Source organism: Bos taurus, chromosome X (assembly GCF_002263795.3).
Source record: "Bos taurus isolate L1 Dominette 01449 registration number 42190680 breed Hereford chromosome X, ARS-UCD2.0, whole genome shotgun sequence".
Taxonomy (NCBI): Eukaryota; Metazoa; Chordata; class Mammalia; order Artiodactyla; family Bovidae; genus Bos; species Bos taurus.
In genome coordinates, this window is record NC_037357.1 from 85465526 (window position 1) to 85486230 (window position 20705).

The 20705-nt window shown below is 41.0% G+C and overlaps 1 protein-coding gene across 4 annotated transcripts; it reads left to right on the top strand.

Moving 5' to 3' along the window:
* The first annotated feature begins 648 nt into the window (after nt 1-648).
* On the top strand, nt 649-17554 carry RGN (regucalcin). Of its 4 annotated transcripts, none has more exons than XM_005228066.4 (7): nt 649-784; nt 2676-2856; nt 5781-5963; nt 13787-14002; nt 15577-15708; nt 16066-16220; nt 17135-17554. In XM_005228066.4, exons 2-7 carry the CDS (start codon nt 2688-2690, stop codon nt 17183-17185), a joined length of 906 nt encoding a protein of 301 aa, XP_005228123.1. In that variant the 5' UTR covers nt 649-784; nt 2676-2687; the 3' UTR covers nt 17186-17554. The 4 variants fall into 4 exon arrangements, with proteins under 4 accessions (XP_005228123.1, XP_005228122.1, XP_005228121.1 ...); XM_005228065.5 differs by having other exon boundaries at nt 667-784; nt 2679-2856; XM_005228064.5 differs by lacking the exon at nt 649-784 and adding an exon at nt 2366-2458 and having other exon boundaries at nt 2679-2856.
* Nucleotides 17555-20705: the final 3151 nt, after the last annotated feature.

The following is a 20705-nucleotide window of genomic DNA, read 5'->3' on the forward strand; positions in this document are numbered from 1 at the left end:
CGACCCCATGGACTGTAGCCTACCAAGCTCCTCCATCCATGGTATTCTCCAGGCAAGAATACTGGAGTGGATTGCCATTTCCTTCTCCAGGGGATCTTCCCAACCCAGGGATGGAACCCAGGTCTCTTTAACCTCTGAGCTACTATTATACATATAAATATAGTATAATAGTTTGTGCCTCTTTATCCCCTACCCCCGTCTCTTACCCCATTCCCCTTCCCTCTGCTCACTGATAACCACTAGCTTGTTCTCTGTATCTGAGTCTGCTTATTTTTGTTACTAGTTTGTTGTATTTTTTTAGATTCCATCTATAAATGAGATCCCACAGTATCTGTCTTTCTCTGTCTGGCTTATTTCACTTCACATCAACTAAAGCCTCTCCTCTTCCCCAACCAAAAAAAAACACCGTTTTTGCAAGAGTTGGCCTCCAGCCTGCCGACTCTTCTCCACTAGGAAAACTGAAGATTTGTTTAACCGCTTTGAACTTTCCTTTTGAACCTGTTTGTGTTTAATCAGACCCTCGACCCAATCTCTCATCGAGGCATTTCAATAACTTTTTTTCAGTTAAGTCAGAGATAACCTTTAGCTATCCGTCCAAACTCCAAAGCTTGGGTTCACTGGGCCCCAAGCCTTTGCCCCACCTCCCTGCCCCCGGCGGCTCTGCGAGATTCTTGCAGCCGAAGAGTAGAGGACGGCGTGGAGGGAGCCGATCCCCACCCCCAACCGCAGCCCCGGCCAGGCGACTGTCCACCTGACCTCCAGCCTCCTGCTAGTCATCAGCCTGGTGAGTTCCCCGGGTCGGGCCGGCCTCCCGGTCCCCTCCCTGGAGCGGTACCATCTGGCAACAGCCGCCCCCACCCACAAACCCGCGCGGCCGGGAGAAGACCGATCGCGGGGGAAGAAGACCGATAGCGGGGGAAGAAGACCCCCGCGCCCCTTGCGCACCCCACGGGGCCGACGGGGGCTGGGGACTAGGCAGGCGCAACCTTCAGCGTTCCCGCGGTCACGCGAGGCCGCAGCCGCGCCGCCAGCGGGTGCGCGGGGGCGAGGCCCCCTCGCCCGCACAGATGGCCTCGCGCAGCGCGGCCATATGACGTCGTGTCCCCGCTGGGCGGGCCACCCATTCACGGCCATGGCCTCCTCTCACACCCTGCTCTCCGAAGCCTGAGCGGAAAGGGGTCATTGGCATCACCCAGCTTGCGCCACGGAGCATGGGGCTGAAAGTTGCGATTGCAAAAGTCCCGCGTCTGATCTTGGGCCTTATCTCAAATTGATAGCAGGAAGGCCTTTGGAACCTCTGCCAATTTTGAACAACCAGTGAGATGCTACGGTGCTGGCAGGCCGTATGTGAGAACGATTTGAGCTGTATGTTTCTTTAAAAAAAAAAAAAAAACAAAAAACTGTTTATAGATGGAAATATTAAACCAAAGATTATTTTTCTTTTTTTTTCCCTGTCATTAATTTGCCCATCTGTGTGTGGAACCACTGACTTCAAATCAGATAGCTGTCAGGAAAAAGGATAAAGATGCAGGCAATTTTGATTATCATTAGGACAGAGTTTGGGAAAGAGAGAAGGCTCTGGAAAGTTGTCTTTCCTCTCCCACATGAGTTGCTTAAGTAAGGATTTTTTTCTTTTCCAATAATTTTTCTTTTTCTTCTACCAGTTCACCAGTCATAGCCTCTGGCCTAAAAGTCCCAGCATAGAATGTTCCTGCCTGTGGAGTTCAAGAATCCTTGCCAAACTGGCAGGGTGCCTTCCTAGATAGCAAGGAATAGCTAAGGGCCTGTCATTTCCTACAAGGGTATCCCAGAGAGGTTCTTTTCTCCCCCTTTTCCGGTGTCTGAATTTGAAAATGAATGTTATAGAGAAAAGACTGGTGGTTACCAAGGGGGACGGTTTGGAGGAGGGATGAAGTGGGACATTGGAGTTAGCAGATGTAAGTTTTTATATATAGAATAGATAGACAAGGCCCTACTGTACAGCACAGAGAACTGTATTCAATATCCTAAGATTAACCATAATGGAAAATAATATATTAAAAAAAAGAATGTACATATATATGTATAACAATCACTTTTTTGTACAGCAGTAATTAACACAACATTGTAAGTCAACTGTATTTCAATTTTAAAAAAAGAAAATGGATGTTAGTTCTAATTTAGTGTATTTAGTGCATTTCTAAAAATGCAGAGAAGGAAGATTGGCCTTTGGGCAGTGAGAGAAGGCAATCGACACCGTGGGCGGATCTGAAGGGCAGAGAAGAAGGTGACCTTCAGACGCCCAATGAGGGAACTGTCCGCCCCCTGACCAGCCTTGGGGGCTTGGGTGCTGGCATAAAAGCAGCCTTGCCTAGTCCAACTAGCCAGCTCTCTCTGGGGGTCAGCTAGAGCCAAGGTGTGGATGTTGGAGTGTTGTTTTTGTTCTCTTTTTTACAGAAACTTTGAAAAAAAAACACTGGTAAGTTGATTGAAGATGTCTTGTGTTATGGCTTCTTTTTTCTTTTTTATGCATTTCCTCCTGCCACATTGCATATTTTATTCTTACCTGGAGAAAGTGTGTCCAGCCTTTCCAGTTCCGATTTTAAAAGCAGCCTCTACTGGGATCTTACCAGGGTCTTAAGTCAGGTGTTTTGCTGAATTTGCTCTATGTGATAACATATCTCTGTTGCCTTCAGTAGGTCTCCCCCATGACAATGTCTTCCATTAAGATTGAGTGTGTTTTGCGGGAGAACTGCCACTGTGGTGAGTCTCCAGTGTGGGAGGAGGCGTCCAACTCTCTGCTCTTCGTAGATATTCCTGCCAAAAAGGTTTGCCGGTGGGATTCTCTCAGCAAGCAAGTGCAGCGAGTGACCGTGGGTAAGGATGAAGGATGGGCCTGGATCTGCCCAGACAGCAGATCTTCCCTGGGGAGGGGCGGTCACTTAGTGTGTTTTTCCTCTGGGACTTGATTGTTAAAGCTTATGCTTGAAAACTATTGTATTATCTGGATCCCCCACTTTGACCCAAGAGTAAAATCTGGAGAGTCGATACTTTCTTCTTCCCCTGTGGGTGCTGTGCCACATTCCCGGTCTTGTTTGGGATGGTGAGTCACAGTCCAAGAAAGTAGGCTCTTTCCTTAATACCTTCAAACACCAGCATTGAAAGTTGGAGACCCGGTTTGTGGCACAGCAAAGGTTATCTACCTTGGGTCAGTCCAAAGCCTTAGTTTGCAAACAAATAAACAACAGATATATCCTCTCTTTGAATGTGCAAAGAAGAGCTTTTGGACTTAGCATAAACGGGGACTTTCTGTTCGTTTTTGTTTTTTTTTTAAGGTTTTATTTTTATTTTTTTAATTTAAATTTATTTATTTTAATTAGAGGCTAATTACTTGACAATATTGTATTGGTTTTGCCATATATCAACACGAATCTGCCACAGGTGTACATGTGTTCCCAATCCTGAACCCCCCTCCCACCTCCCTCCCCATCTGTTCCTTGTTCTAAATGGGATTCACAAGAGAGTTTCAAGTGCCTGTTAATGGCCCTGTGATTTCCCAAGGAGGGGTTTATCACCTTCTATGGCCCAAGGGTATGGGCTTCAGAAGTAATAAGTTTCTTTTCTTTATTGTGCTGGTGGGAAAGAGATACCAGGGTCCTGTGACCTTAGGACACTCTCTCAATTCAAAACTGGGGACTTTTTTCCTTTTTAATGAGAGGGAACAGCTTTTAATACACTCAGGGACATGACTGTGGCTAAAGGCAAAAATGACTATGACCTGCTATGATCAGAGTCGGGGGAGGGACCCACGACCTTCTCTAGTCTCCCTTTCCTAGGGTGCACATATTAAGGATTTATGTGAATTGTGAAAGTCACTCAGTCGTGTCCGACTCTTTGCAACCCCATGGACTATACAGTCCATGGAATTTTCCAGGCCAGAATATTGGAGAGGGTAGCCTTTCCCTTCTCCAGGGGATCTTCCCAACCCAGGGATCGAAGCCAGGTCTCCTGCATTGCAGGTGGATTCTTTACCAGCTGAGCCACAAGTGAAGCCCAAGAATCCTGAAGTGGGTAGGCTATCCCTTCTCCAGCGGATCTTCCCAACCCAGGAATTGAACAGAGTCTCCTGCATTGCAGGCGGATTCTTTACCAACTGAGCTATCAGGGAAGCCCAGGGATATATTCCTACCCCTAATCTGCAAAACAAAGACAAAAACTCAAACCCTCCGAAGGGCTTAAACGCTAACCGGGTAGCTCAACTGATAAAGAATCCACCCTCAATGCGGGAGACCCCGGTTTGATTCCTGGGTTGGGACTGAGCAGACTGAGCGACTAAGCACAGAATACAGCACAGGCCACAGGTTGGGATCCCTGATGAGGATGTGACGCTCCTAATAGTGTCCTGCACATTCCCTGAGAGTCTTCCCAGGTGGAATGTGTGTGCGAGTGCTCAGTCGTGCCCAACTCTTGGTGACCCCATGGACTGTAGCCTGCCAGGTTCCTCTGTCCATGGGATTCTCCAGGCAAGAATACTGGAGTGACTTGCCATTACCTCCGCCAACATCCCTATGTTGGATCTTCCCAACATAGTGATCAAACCCGAGTCTCTTGCATCTCCTGCATTAGCAGGCAGATTCTTTACCACTAGCGCCACCAGGTGGTAAAGAATCCGCTAGCACCACCAGATGGTAAAGCATCCGCTAGCGCCACCTGGTGGTAAAGAATCCACCTGCCAATGCAGAAGATGTTAAGAGACGCAGGTTCGATCCCTGAGTTGGGAAGATCCCCTGGCAGAGGAAATGGCAAACCAGTCCAGTATTCTTTCCTGGAGAATCCCGTGGACAGAGGAGCCTGGCGGGCTACAGTCCATGGAGTCACAAAGAGTCGGACATGACTGAGCAGGCACACACACATTTCCTGGGACAATTCACAGCTGGAATCCACTTCTTTGCAGGGCTTTTAGCTAAGAGCCTTTCCCAAACACCCAGCTGCTCCCAAGCACCGTCTTGTACAGAATAGCTGCTTGCAAAATGTTTTCACCGTAAATTCTGTCATTTTGTTTCCCTTGAGCACACCACAGTAATCAATCTATCCACTTAAAAAAAAAAAAAAAAAAGTTTCCATGGAAAAATGTTAAACCCAGGAAACCTAAAATTTAAATATACAAAATAGAGTACTATAAGGACAATGTGAGTTTTAAATCACTGCATCTACATTTCTTTTTTTTTTTCACTATGCTTAACTACCAAAAAGGATTTGAAAAGAAAATTTCAGTTAAAAGTATACAAAATATGTCCCTTAAAAAAAGATAAGTCCTAATTAAAAAGAAAAACAAGACAAGCCCTTTTTTGGAGAGAGAGATGGTGCAAAACCCTGTTGCTAGAACAAAACACAATTTTTGTCTCTGAATTTCCTGAAGATCAGGCAAATTGAGTATCACTTCTGTATCAACTGTCCTGGTACACACACACACACACACTTATCACACATCCTTAGGAACCTCTCCTCTGAACTTGCTTTGGTGCCTGCCCCAGTGTATGGTGACTGCTGTGGTTTGACTTCTCTGCTTCACCCACTAGGCTGGAAGCTGGATTTCATCCATCTTTCCATCCCTGCTGCGCAGAACAGCACACAGAGTTCATGCTCAACGAATATACTCGGTTATGTAGCCTTCACTGTTCAACAGAAAGGAGGGAGCACTCCTATTGTCAAAGAGCTGCACACACCTAGAGATGCGGGGTAGTGTGATGGCTGCAGTGTGACTGCTGGCTACCTTCTGACTGCTGCTTTTGCCTCTGCAGATGCCCCTGTCAGCTCTGTGGCCCTTCGCCAGTCGGGAGGCTATGTTGCCACAGTTGGAACAAAGTTCTGTGCTTTGAACTGGGAAGATCAGTCAGCAGTTGTCTTGGCCACAGTAGATAAAGAGAAGAAAAACAATCGATTCAATGACGGGAAGGTGGATCCCGCTGGGAGATACTTTGCTGGTATGGTTTATTTTTAGCACCTACTTACTGAGATTTGGAGCTTCCCAGGTGGCTTAGTGGTAAAGAATCCCCCTACCAAAGCAGGAGATACAAGAGATTGAGGGTTCGATCCCTGGGTTGAGAAGATCTGGAGGAGGGCATGGCGACCCACTCCAGTATTCTTGCCTGGGAAATCCCATGGACAAAAGGGACTGGAGGGTTACAGTCCATGGGGTAGCAGAGTCAGACATGACTGAGTGACTTTAAAAAAAACAGAAGAATATGACTTATAAAAGTCTCACAGCTGCAGTGGTAAAAGAAGTATCCATAATGGGTCTTGGGTTCCTCTTTTCTTATTACTTAAGTCACTTGTATCCAAAAAAAAAAAAAAAAAAAATCCCATGAGAAAAACTTCTTAGATATTTCTTTCAATTGCTGTCTGAGGCAACCTAAATTTGTATGGTATTTTGTAGTTTAAATAAGTTTTAAGACAAGGTTATTGCCTGGAAAATCTCATGGACGGAGGAGCCTGGTGGGCTGCTGTGGATGGGGTCGCACAGAGTCGGACACGACTGAGCGACTTCACTTTCACTTTTCACTCTCATGCATTGGAGAAGGCAATGGCAACCCACTCCAGTGTTCTTGCCTGGAGAATCCCAGGGACGGGAGCCTGGTGTGCTGCCGTCTATGGGGTCGCACAGAGTTGGACACAACTGAAGCAACTTAGCAGCAGCAGCAGCAGCAGCAAACTGTGATTGCTGTTTAAATTGGAAATAATTTCAAATTTACGGGAAAAAAAGTAAGAACAACACAAACAACACCCATATAGCCTTTACCTGCTGCTGCTGCTGCTAAGTCACTTCAGTCGTGTCCAACTCTGTGGGACCTCATAGACGGCAGCCCACCAGGCTCCCCTGTCCCTGGGATTCTCAAGGCAAGAACACTGGAGTGGGTTGCCATTACCTTCTCCAATGCATGAAAGTGAAAAGTGAAAGTGAAGTTGCTCAGTCGTATCTGACTCGTAGCAACCCCATGGACTGCAGCCTACCAGGCTCCTCCGTCCATGGGATTTTCCAGGCAAGAGTATTGGAGTGGGGTGCCATTGCCTTCTCTGATAGCCCTTACCTAGACTCACCTATTAACAGCATTTTGTTCTGTCTGTTCTTAGTACATATAAACATTTTTCTCCAGGATCATTTGAAAGTAAGTTGTATATATCATGTATCTTTACTTCTAAAATATTTCCCTGTGAATTTCCCAAGAAAAAAATGACATATTCTTATATAACCACAGTACAGTAATCAATTCAAAGAAGTTTAACATTATACAACAATTTTATCTGATGCACTGCCTACATTCCAGTTTTATCAATTCACCAAATTCACCAGCCTTTTTACATATATATTATTTATGTATAATATAGTTTATTATTAAATATATAATATATTGTATAAAATGTATGGTATATTTATATATATTAAAATATATAATTATATAATATAGTATTTATGTAGTTTATATAAACATTTTATATAAAAATGTTTTTAAGAGTAGTATTTTTCCTTCTAGTACAGAATCCAGTCTAGGATTATGTACTGCATTTAGTTGTCATTTCTCTTTCATCTTTTTTCATCTAGAACAGAACATAGCCTTTCTTTTTTTTATGACATTGCCATTTTTGAAGACTACAGTCCTACCCAACTCTCCTCTTTTTTTTATAGAACATTCCTCATGTTGTTGCATTTGTCTAATGCTTCCTTGTGATTAGATTGATGCTATATATACATTCATGGCTGGAATCACTGCATAGTTCTGTCCTTCTCAGGGTTCCCATCTGGGTAACATCTGCCCCCCATCAGTGATATTAGTTTTGATCACCCAGTTGAGGTCTTAGATTTCTCTACTGCATAGTTACTATTTTTAATTGAGATTTATAAGCAGCTTGTAGGGTTTGTTAGTGATATATTACCGTGTAACAAATTACCCTGAAATTTAGTCATTAAAATAACAAACATCTATTATCTTCTGAAGGTCAAAAACCTGAGTCTGGCTTAGCTGGATGGTTCAAGGCTATGTCATGAAATTGCAGTCAAGTTGTTGTTTGGGTCTATAGCTTTGGAGGAGGCTAGAGTCTCTAAAGGGGTCTGGAGGATCTGCTTCAAAGCTCACTCACATGGCAGTTGGCAAGAGATTTCAATTTCTTACTACATGGGCCTCTCCATAAGATTGCTCAGGACCTGGCTTCCCTAGATCTGGTGATGAGAGGGAGGGAGGGAGAGAGAAAAAGAAGGAAAACACCCAAGATGGAAGCTACAGTCCTATTATAAGCAATCTCAGAAATAACATAGCATCACTTCTGCCGGGTGCTATTGGCCACATAATTATGGAGGGGACTAGACAAGGGTGTGAATAATGGGAGTCAGGGATCATTCAGGGCCATCCTAGAGACTGGCTACAACATGAGGAGACATTTTAAGTCCAAGCAAATATCCTGGTCCTCATCAAAATTTCTCCCTTAGGTTTTACATTACTTGATGATTTGTGCTTGAAGCCATCTTTAAGAAGATGGCTGCAGAATGACTTATACACAGCTTAAAATGAATTTTAAGTCTGTGTTGAAGTTAATAATGCATTTCATATTTAGTTCTCATTTTCATCCCAACATAACAACCCTATAGTTAACCAAGTGTTAGATGCTCAGTTGTGTCAGACTCCTTGCAAACCCCTGAACTGTAGCCCACCAGGCTCCTCCATCCATGGGATTCTCCAGGAAAGAATACTAGAGTGGGTAGCTATTTCCTCTTCCAGGAGATCTTCCCGACCCAGGGATTGAACCCAGGTCTCCTGCATTGCAGGCAGATTCTTTATGTCTAAGTTACTAGGGAAGCCCAATAATTAGCCAAAATTGATTCTAAATGCCTGCTGTTTCCACTCCCCACTCAGCCCCTCACATCATCAGCCATGCTGTCTGGCTTCATTCACTTTCAACATTGAAGGGAGGTAAGATCTGAGCAGGTGGTGTGAATAGTTTCCCATCTACCTGGACTTTATACAACCACAGATTTAGTCCAAGACAGGTTGAAAGATTAAAGCTAATAGTCCATTGGAAGCCCTTCAGCCAGTACTGTGGGATGAAGAAATATGATCAGATACCCTGCCTCCTGTTGAAATTGATTTTCTCTCTCCCTCTTAGCTATAAGTGTACAGCTCTGTGGCATTTGGTGAGACAAAATTATAATGTCCTCAGAGGCCTGATTTCTTAGCCTGGAGTCCCCAGTCCCCAGTCCTTAACCTTTGCCTTCTGGAGACCACATAAAGTTGTAGGCATCAGTGTGAGTATACACACTGGTCGTGTGCATCTGTCAATAGCATCGAAGACCTTTTTTCTACAGAGAGTTCATAGCTTTCGGCAGGTGTTGAGAGCTGTCCCTGGCCCAGAAAAGGGTGAGCTCATCTGATAATCTGGATGGGGTCTCTTAGTGGTGGGTAGTACCCTGAAGGTGTCCCAACACCCATGTTCTCACCTGTCGGGTCTCACTACTAGACAGTGATGCATAACCCAGGGCTCCAGGTTGTTGTTTCCCACTAAAGAAGAGCCCTTTCCAAGCAGTGGGGGATCCCCTTTCATGTTACAGACATCTCTTTCTGTGAGGCAGGTAGTGGGAGAAAGAGATGAGTTGGGGAGGGAGCGCAGTTGAATAGTAACGAAACAAGCCCAATTGTCTTATAGCAAGAAAATAGGGAGGAAGGATTTACCCTGTCCAGCTTCCTATTCAGGCTTCCCAGTTTCAGTCCATTTTGCTCTAAGTCACTCTTCTTTCAGATGGAGTATGTCACAATAAATGAGCTTTCCAGTTTCTACATTATGTGAAATTCTACTCTGTCCCCAGAGATCACACTCAAATCTAAGTGCATTGTCCATGGGCACTTGAGTTAATGGAGTGTTCTCTATAAATGTCACTTAGGTCCAGTTGGATGATGGTGTTCAGTTCTTCTATTTCTTTGCTGATTTTCTATCTACATGGATTTATTATTGAGAAAGGGATGCCAACATCTCCAGCCAGATTTACGGATTTGTTTCTCCCTTCAGTTCTGTCTTTTCCTTTGTATATTTTAAAGCTCTGTTGTTAAGCGCATGAACATTTAGGATTATTATGTCGGCTTAGTAAAGTGACCATTTTCACAATATATAGTACTCCTATTTATCCCTGGTAACTTCCTTTGCTCTAAGTATATCTTATCTGATATTAACATAGCCTCTGCAGTTTTTTAAGTTAATATTTGCATAGTATGTATCTTGGGCTTCCCAAGTGACACTAGTGGTAAAGAACCTGCCTGCCGATGCTGGAGATGCAAGAGATGCAGGTTCAATCCCTGGGTGAGGAAATCACCTGGAGTTGGAAATGGCAACCCACTCCAGTATTCGTGCTTGGAGAATCCCATGGACAGAGGAGCCTGGCAGGCTACAGTCCATGGGGTCACAAAAGAGTCAGACACAGCTGAGCGACTAAGTACACAAGCACACACTTTGACTTAGAGCTACCATTTTGTTATTTTCTCTTCTTTCCTGCTGTATTTTTTTGTTATTCTGTTTCCCTTTTCCTGCCTTCTTTTGGGTTATTTGAGTATTTTATAGAATTCAATTTATTTATTATGATTTTCATCATATCTTTCCGTGTAATTTTTTAAGGGCTCCTGAAAGGGTTGCAAATATATAGTTAATTTTTCAGTCTATCTAGAACCAATATTTTACCACTTCAGTTGATAATCACCCACTTATGTTATAGTTGTCTTTATATACATAGATTAAAAATCCCATCAGAAAAATGTAATTTTTGCTTTCTATTATATTTACTCATACATTTACTATTTCTTTTTTTTAATTTAAATTTACTTATTTTAATTGGAGGCTAATTACTTTACAATACTGTATTGGTTCTGCCACACATCAACATGAATCCACCACGGGCATACATGTGTTCCCCATCCTGAACCCCCCTCCCACCTCCCTCCCCATACCATCCCTCTGGGTCATCCCAGTGCACCAGCCCCAAGGATCCTGTATCAAACCTGGACTGGCGATTCGTTTCTTATATGATATTATACATGTTTCAATGCCATTCCCCCAAATCATCCCACCCTCTCCCTTTCCCACATAGTCCAAAAGACTGTTCTATACATCTGTGTCTCTTTAGCTGTCTTGCATACAGGGTTATCACTACCATCTTTCTAAATTCCATATATATGCATTAGTATACTGTATTGGTGTTTTTCCTTCTGGCTTACTTCACTCTGTATAATAGGCTCCAGTTTCATCCACCTCATTAGAACTGATTCAAATGTATTCTTTTTAATGGCTGAGTAGTACTCCATTGTGTATATGTACCACAGCTTTCTTTTCCATTCATCTTCTGATGGACATCTAGGTTGCTTCCATGTCCTGGCTATTATAAACAATGCTGCGATGAACATTGGGGTACACGTGTCTCACATTTACTATTTCTATAGCTCTTTCTTCATTCCTGATATTACTTTTGGTATTTTTTCTTTCAATATTTCCTTTCTATCTGAAGAACTTCCTTTAGCAATTCTTTTAGAACAAGTCTGCTGGCTATGAATTCTCTTAGTTTTACTTCACATGAGAATGTCTTTATTTCTCCTCTATTCTTCAAGGGTATTTTCACTTAATATAGAATCCTACCTAGGTTGACAAATTAAATATGTATCACTTCCTTCTGACCTCCAGTTTCTCATGAAAAATCAACAGTCATTGAAATCATCATTTTCCTATATGTAGTATGTCATTTTTCTTTTATTAATCTTAAGGATTTCTATTTAACCTAAGTTTTTGGAAATTTGATTACGATGTGTCTAAGTATAGGTTCCTTTGGACTGATCCTGTTGAGGTTTACTCAGCTTCTCAAAGGGCTTCCTAGGTTGGCGCAAGTGGTAAAAAACCCTCCTGCCAATGCAGGAGACTTAAGAGACTCGAGTTCAATCCCTAGGTCCGGAAGATCCCTTGGAGGCAGTTCATAGTTCAGTCACTCAGTTGTGTCCAACTCTTTGCAACCCCATGGACTGCAGCATTCCAGGCTTCCCTGTCCTTCATCATCTCCCGGAACTTGCTCAAACTCATGTCCATTGAGTCAGTCATGCCATCCAACCATCTCATCCTCTGTAATCTCCTTCTCCTCCTGCCCTCAATCTTTCCCAGCATCAGGGTCTTTTCCAATGAATCAATTCTTCACATCAGGTGGCCAAAGTATTGGAGTTTCAGCTTCAGCATCAGTCCTTCCAATGAATATTCAGGACTGATATCCTTTAGGATGGACTGGTTTGATCTCCCTACAGTCCAAGGGACTCTCAAGAGTCTACTCCAACACCACAGTTCAAAAGCATCAGTTCCTTGGAGGAGGAAATCAATCAAACCCCTTGGAGGAAGGCATGGCAACCCATTCTGGTATTCTTGCCTGGAGAATCCCACGGACAGAGGAGCCGGGCGGGCTACAGTCCATAGGGTTGCAATGAGTCGGACACAACTGAAGTGACTGAGCACACATGCACCCACCAGTTCCAACCTGCTTTCTATTAGGTGGCATTAAGTGTGCCACTCAGTGGTCACTCTGAGAATTAGAAAGAAGAGTTCTATCCATTAGCTCCATTCTCCAAGTCTTTTAGTATGCTAATTAGAATCAGATCCATGCATGGACAAGCAGATCACAAACAACTTTATGAGACTGCATTCCTGAGCATCATCCCGCTTCACTAGCTTCTAGTACTTTCCAGCTTCCTGGAGCTCTCCTTTTCATTCCTCCAGCCAGAAACCACCCACTTCTATGATTATTCTGCCTCCAGGGCCAAGTGGCAGGCAGAGAGAGAGAGAGAGAGAGAGAGAACCTGAAAGCAACAGCATTTGAGCTGCCCTTTTGTCCCTGAAGCTTCACTAAATGGAGAGGAACGGCACCTTTGATTCCTGTAGTTTCCTGTTGCTGACGGCTCTCTCCCTTTGCTGCTCTAGCTGCAAAATTGCCTGGGGGCTGGTGCATGAGAAAATGGAAAAAAGGGAGTGGAATATAAGCGGGGGTTTTCTTCTACTCTCTCTCTCTCTCTCTCTGAGCCACAGGAGTGTTTTCTGCTCCTTGTGCCAGATTCGGAGGTTTCTCTTGGACCTCATTCTGCCTGCACCACAGCGCTCACTTCCACGTTTCAGACTGGGTTGAGTTCAGGCCAGGACATGTGCTGTGCTGTGTTTAGTCCCTCACTGGAGGATAAAATGGAGAACTTGAAAACTCACTGCTGGTTAGGTGATACTTCAAATTCTCTGTTCTTCTCTGAGCTGACTTACATCACAGAGTTCTCAAAAAACTACGCTGTGTATTTTGTCCAGGTCTTAGAGTTTGCTTAGGTGGTTCAGACAGTAAAGAGTCTGTCGGCAACACAGAAGACCCAGGTTCGACCCTGGGTTGGGAAGATCCCCTAGAGGAGGAAATGGCAACCCACTCCAGTATTCTTGCCTGGAAAATCCCATGGATGGAGGAGCCTGGTGGGCTACAGTCCATGGGTTCGCAAAGAGTCGGACATGACTGAGCAACTAATACTAGAGTTTGCTCAGTGGGAGAAAATGTGTTGATGCAGATGTCTTGAACTAAAACCTCTCCAGGTAGTTTTAATTAGCATGGCAAGCAAGGTAGTTGCCATTAAAAAAAAAAAAAGCATAGGACCCAGATTGGGACTGTATCATCATTTCCTTGATTTCATCATGGGGAAGGAGCCCTGGTGAGAGATGACACTGTGCACAGGCAGGATGCTGTGTGGCTGAGCTCCATGCTCTTTGGATTTTGTAGGTACCATGGCTGAGGAAACAGCTCCGGCAGTTTTGGAGCGCCGCCAAGGGTCCCTGTACTCCCTCTTTCCTGACCACCATGTGGAAAAGTACTTTGACCAGGTGGACATCTCCAATGGTTTGGATTGGTCTATGGACCACAAAATCTTCTATTACATAGATAGCCTGTCCTACTCCGTGGATGCCTTTGACTATGACCTGCAGACGGGAAAGATCTGTATGTGCCTTTTCATTATTTTTCGTGGTATCTTTTTCACGTGCTTATGACTAGTCAGCTGTTGCTCCCTTAATCCATTTGAAAAGGTCCTTATTTTTCAAAGAACTGCCCAATGTTATAATTCCAATATTGTAATGATTACACAGGCTTGACTATGCTGCCAGTCAAGCCATGGCTGTCAGCAGGAGACCTGGGTTCAATCCCTGGGTCTCAGCCATGGCTCTCATGGCTTTAGCTCTCAACTAAGTATGGCCACAATTGTCATAAGATGGCTAGGTCCTCAATCTTTTTTCTTGCAACCATCACTAGAAAGAGGCTCACTGTAAAATGGATCCTGTTCTGCCGGCCAGTGTTTAAAGTCAAATAATATACAGCCGAATGGGACAAAAGAACAGGAAATTAGAGTTTGGGGTTGATATTTCTTATTTGTACTTTAGTTAACTAAAGGAAAATACTCAAAGACAAATTAACAACCATTCAAAATGGAAAAATTAAAAAGGTAGTTACAGATTGTTCAACTCTACCACTGGGCTCTAAATGAGCCATAGTTGGAAGCTGGGAGGGAAGGAATTATTGGGAGGAATTTAAAAGGGCATGCTTGAAACTTTCATGAAAGGTGCCAGACCACAAGAGCAAACCAATCATAAAAATGACTTGAAAAATATCCTAAGAGTCTCATGCAGATTTAAGCAGAAAATTTCCAGCATAGGTGTTTTGCTTTGAAATATGTAGTGCCCTATTTCATGACTGTTTTTACTCATTTTACTTACACATGGTTTCAACATTCCTTCCATTATACCTCAATCTGATTACTGTAATGACTTGGATTGTATAGTGTAAAGTTCCTATGAATTTTGATGTTTGTTTTATTTTGTATATTATGATTTTCTTTAAGGCCAGCCAGCTGGTTTCAAAATACCCCCTTTTTTCAGAAACAAGCCCTTCTAATATTTAGTTTCAATAAGGTGATTTTGGAGCGAAATCGGGCGAAACAGAGCCTACACGTCTTGCCAGTTTTTGTGCATGAACTATTTGCAAATCGGACCCAGGCCCTCGGCAGTGAGAGCATGGAGTCCTAACCACTGGACAGCCAGGGAATTCCACAAAACAGGCAGTTTTGGAAGTAAAACGGCAAAGGTTTAACCATAGACTGAAGTGTATCTGAGGTGGGCAGGCAGGGCTTCAGTTCAGGTAAGCCTCAAAAAGGTCTTTTGGTATTTTATTAAGAATTCTGCTTTCCTTTTTCTCTCCTCCTCTGAAAGCTTAAGAGAGCTGTGTCTGTATGCAGACTGAAGGGAGCAAATCCACCTCAAATCCTGCAGTGAAAAATCCTTCGTTGAGGGATGCCCACTCATGTTTCTAAACTTTTTTAGAGTTAGGAATCCTCATGAATCATCCTGCCTGTGGCACCCACTTGTCAGACCCTGGATAAGCGGAAGTAATCAGTATTTATAATCAACTTGATTGCTCATTGTTTGATGCTCACTAGTGAGTGACCTGTGGTTTTGGGGTGTGTGTGTGTATGTGTGAGTGTGGTTTGGTGTTGTTTTTGTTTGTTTTCTTTTTTACCATAGCCAACCGCAGAAGTGTTTACAAGCTGGAGAAGGAAGAACAAATCCCAGATGGAATGTGTATTGATGTTGAGGGGAAGCTCTGGGTGGCCTGTTACAATGGAGGAAGAGTGATCCGTTTGGATCCTGAGACAGGTAGGCCCACAGCAAAATGATAAATTCCCACAATGTCTAGAAAACACCGGACACTAGGGGCCAGAGAAGCTTCCTTACTAATGAAGTTATAGAGAAATATATTCAAAGGTCTCAGTTGGATGATTTTGTAAATAAAGGCCAAAGATAAAGCCCAAAATGTTATGGTCAGAACTCCTTTATCTGTAGAGGTATATCTTTTTTCTCAAAAGAAATTGTCAAGGAAGGTAGGTGAAACTCCTGGGAGAATTGACCTTCAAATCTTCTTTGACCTTTCTTATTGCTCCACAAGGGGTCCCAAAAGGTTATGTAGTTGGAGATTTGCTAGAGCTAGACTGAATGAAATATTTGGTGATCTAGGGAAAAGACTCCAAACTGTGAAGTTGCCTGTTGATAAAACAACCTCATGCTGCTTCGGAGGGAAGGATTACTCTGAAATGTACGTGACCTGTGCCCGGGATGGGTTGGACTCCAAGGGTCTTCTGCAGCAACCTGAGGCTGGTGGAATTTTCAAGGTGATCTGGCTATCTCTTATATTTTGAGGGTGAGGTGGGAGATTTTCAGTTAGGTAACTCAGTGATTAGTGCTTTTTCGTACTTTCCAAACACAATTCTACTTGGCATTTTAAGCTCATCATGCTAGATTTAAAAACATTTTATTTAGATTTTCTAGACTTTAAGTTAGGCTTTCCTGGTGGCTCAGTGGTAAAGAATCTGCCTGAAATGCAAGAGACATGGGTTCAAGATCCCTATTAGATCCCTGAGTTGGAAAGATCCCCTGGAGAAGGAAATGGCAACCTATTCCAGTATTCTTGCCTAGGAAATCCCATGGACAGAGGAGTCTGGCGGGCTACAGTCCATGGGGTCAACAGAATTGGACACAACTTAGAGACTAAACCACCGCCACCACAGACCTTAAGTTATCTGAAGTCCAGGACAATGTGTTTAGCTTACTTTGGACAGTACTTTAAAATATTTTTTGCTTCAGTAGTGTTTGTCTAAATTCTATAAATCAGTAGAATAAGCTTAGAAAATCAGTGTTTAAAACACACTGATAAGATTAGTTGATTGCTTTGATGTTACAAGAATATTTTCAGGTTCTTAACTTTTTGGCAGTGAAATAAACACTGGTAAAAATTATAGACCTCTTGAGTTGAAAAGGAATGTAGAAATCCCTTGCTAAACAGATGGGAAGAAGATAGTAATAATTCAGTTTTCAATCCTAGTTGTAAATGGTTGCTAGTTGAATTATTATCATGTGAATAATTGATTGGACCATAAATACCTAATCAAATAATTCTTTTTTATTATAGGAAATAAAAGAAGGATAATAGTTGGCTAAATATACTATTGTGAATCATAAAAATGCTTTTGGAGAATACTTGTGAATTACATTGTATCAGAGTTTCTCTCTTTTCTTTTTTTAACAGATAACTGGCCTAGGAGTCAAAGGAATTCCTCCCTATCCTTACACAGGATGAGTGACATCCTCTTCCTAGTGGAGGAAATGTAGAAGACAATTAGAAAATTCTGGAGCTAAAATTTCCATCTAGTTACCAAAAACATGAAGCAATGACATTAACAGGATTAAATTTTTATTTACAATTTTTAAAAGGTAGAGCATTTCTAACAAGGGGTGACAGGTGGTCTTGATAACCTACTATAAGGCCTTCTGCAAAGGTACTATAGAAATATAGGGGTGTTTAACTATCAACGAAGCTTCTTGATTCTTTGTAAATTGCTGGTGGAGTTGGGGGAGGGAGAAGAAACTGTATCTGTTATTTACTCTGCATTCCATACTTACTATACCTAAAGCTTCAAAACACTAATAAATAGTAGTCTGGCAATGACTTATTGTGATTATGTTCCTTTTTATTTTCATCATAATCATATAAAAAATGCTGCAGAAAAATGTTTTAAATGCTGCAAAGCCAGCCTATCTTCATATTACTCTTCCTATATGTTATTTTACAAACTAAAACATTGCTAGAAGATAAGAATCAAACATTTTGTCAAAATGCATGGTTCCAACTGCCACCTAGATGTAGATGTAAAAGTAATGTATCACTTTGGAAAGAATACTTTTTTGAAAAAATAGCTTTATTGAGTTATAATTGACCTACACATATTACATATTTAAAGTGTACAGTTTGATAAGTTTGACATATGTGTGTGTGTGTGTGTGTGTGTGTATTCATGGAACCAACACCTCAAATAAGATAATGAATCTATCCACTACTCCAAGACCTTCCCTGTGTCCCTTGTGTCTTTCCTTCTGTATGCCTGCCCCCATTCCCAGGAAACCACTGATCTGATTTCTGTCACTATAAATTAGCCTTAAAATTGAATACTGTGATTTCTCAACTTCCTTTTTTTTTTTTTTCAAAATTGCTTTAGCTCTTTTAGTTCCTTTGGCCTTCCATATAAATTTTAGAATCAACTTGACTATATCTACAGAAAAATCCTGGAGCAATTTTAATTGAAATTGCTTTAAATCTGTAGAACAATTTGAAGAGAAATGGCATTTTTACTATTTTGATTCTTCCAATCCATGAACATGACATGTCTTTCCAATTATTTAATCTTGTCTGACTTGTTTCATCACCATTTTGTAGTTTACAGCATACAAATCTTATACATGTTTTGTTAGATTTATATCCAAGTATTTCATTTTCTGGAGCTATCATAAGTATCATTATTATTTAAATTTTTTGTTTCTAGTTGTTCATTGCTCACAAATTATGATTGGTGTTTGTAGGTTGACCCTGCATGTGATGACTTCACTAAACTCACTTATTAGTTATTACTACCTTGACTATCTCTATAGGTTTTCTGAGGTTCTTTGAATATATAATCATGTCTTCTGTGAGTAGGCAGTCTTATTTTGTCCTTTATAATATGTACATTTTAACTTCTTTTTCTTGCCTTATTGCACTGACTACAACTGCTGGTATTATTTTGAATAAGAATAGTAAGAGTGGATATCATTGCCTTATTCCCAGTCTTAGGAAAAAAGCATGCAGTCTTTGTTCATTAAATATGATGTTAGCTGTAGTAATTTGTAGATGGCCTTTCTCAGGTTGAGGAATTTCTGTTCTAGTTTAGTTTGCTGAGAGTTATTATTAGTAGTAGTATGGATGGATTTTATCAATTTTTTCTGCATTTGTTGATATGATCATATGGCTTTTCTTTTTTAGACATCGCTATGATAGATTTTTATTCCTGGGATAAACCTTGCCCTGGATTATTCTTTTTGTATATTACTAGATTCAACCTTCTAAAATTTTGTTTAGGATTTTTGCATCTGTGTTCATCAGGAATATTTGTCTCTAGTTTATTTCTACTATCTTTGTCTGGTGTTGATATCAAGATAATAATAGCCTCAGAAAATGAGTTAGAAAGTAGTTTTTCCTCTTCTATTCTCTGGAAAAGATGGTGTTTATCTATGGTTATTTATTCTATAAATACTTAGCAAAATGCACCAGTGAAGCCATTTGGACCTGGAAATTTCTTTTTCAGAAGGTTTTTCAAACTTTCTTAAGTAATTATAAGGTTACTCAGGTTATCTATTTAATCTTGGTGAGGTTTGCTAGTTTCTGGCTTTCAAGGAACTGTTCATTTTCATATAAATTGTCAAATTTTTGTGTGTTGTTCACAGTGTTTCCATATTTTTTAATAATGTCAATGAGGTTTGTAATAACATCCCCCTTTTCCTCTGGTACCGATTATTTGTATCTTCTCTTTATTCTTTGTCTTTCCAGAAGCTTATCCAGTTATTAATCTTTTAAAAGAACCAATTTTTTATTTAATCGGTTTATCCTGTCTTCATTATTTTATTCCTTCTGCTTTATTTCTGTTTATGTTTATTTGTATATATGTTTATTTCTTTTTCTAGCTTCTTAAGTTAGAATCTTAGATTATGAACTTGAGACATTTCTTCTTTTCTAAAATAAGCATTTAATGCTATGATTTTTCCCTCGGCACTGCTTTTTCTGAAGCCCACAAAGATTGATATGTTGTATTTCCATTTTTTTAAGTTCAAAATATTTTCTAATTTCCTTGGAGACTTTCTTTTTTTAAATTTATTTTATTTTATTTTTAAACTTTATAAATTGTATTAGTTTTGCCAAATATCAAAATGAATCCACCACAGGTATAGTGCTGCTTAATTTCCAAATGATTGGAGAGCTTTATTGTTCTTTTTGGCAGTGACATCAGGTTTAATTTCATTATGGTCAGAGAGCATACATTCTATAATTTCAGGTCTTGAAATTCACTGAAGTTTGATTTGGGACCTAGGTAAGGACCTTAGGACCTTGCTAAGTATTATATGTGCATTGAGGAAAACGTATATTCTGCTGTTGTGAGTGGAGTGTTCTACAGATGTCAGTTAGATTCAGTTGATGGTGTTGTTCAGTTTTACATCCTTTCTGAGTTTTTATCTTCTAATTCTGTTAATGAGAAAGGAGTGTTGAAATCTCCAACTATAATTTTGGATTTGTTTCTCTATTCAGTTCTGAAAGTTTTGGCCTTGTGTATTTTGGAACTCTGTTGTTAGGTGCATATACCTTTAGAATTGTATGTCTTCTTGGTGAATTGACTCTTCTTCAATATGTAAGGTCTCTCTTTATCCCTGGTAATTTTCTTGGTTCCAAAGTCTACTTTGTCAGTTTCTTTTGGTTCATATTTGCATGTTATATCTTTTTCCAAACTTTTACTTTTCAAGTACCTATATCATATTTGAAATGAGTTTCTTCTAGATAGCATATAATTGAGTATTTTAAAAAATGAAGAATAATTAATTTACAATATTGTGTTAGTTTCAGGTGTAAGTTGAGACATTTTTAAAATCTAATCTCATATTTTAATTGATGTGTTTAAACTATTTACACTTGGTATAGTTTCTGATATGTTGGAATTTAGTCTGTCATTTTATTATGTGCTTTCTCTCTCTCTCTTTTTTCCTGTTTAACACTCCTCTGTTTACTCCTCCCTGCCTTC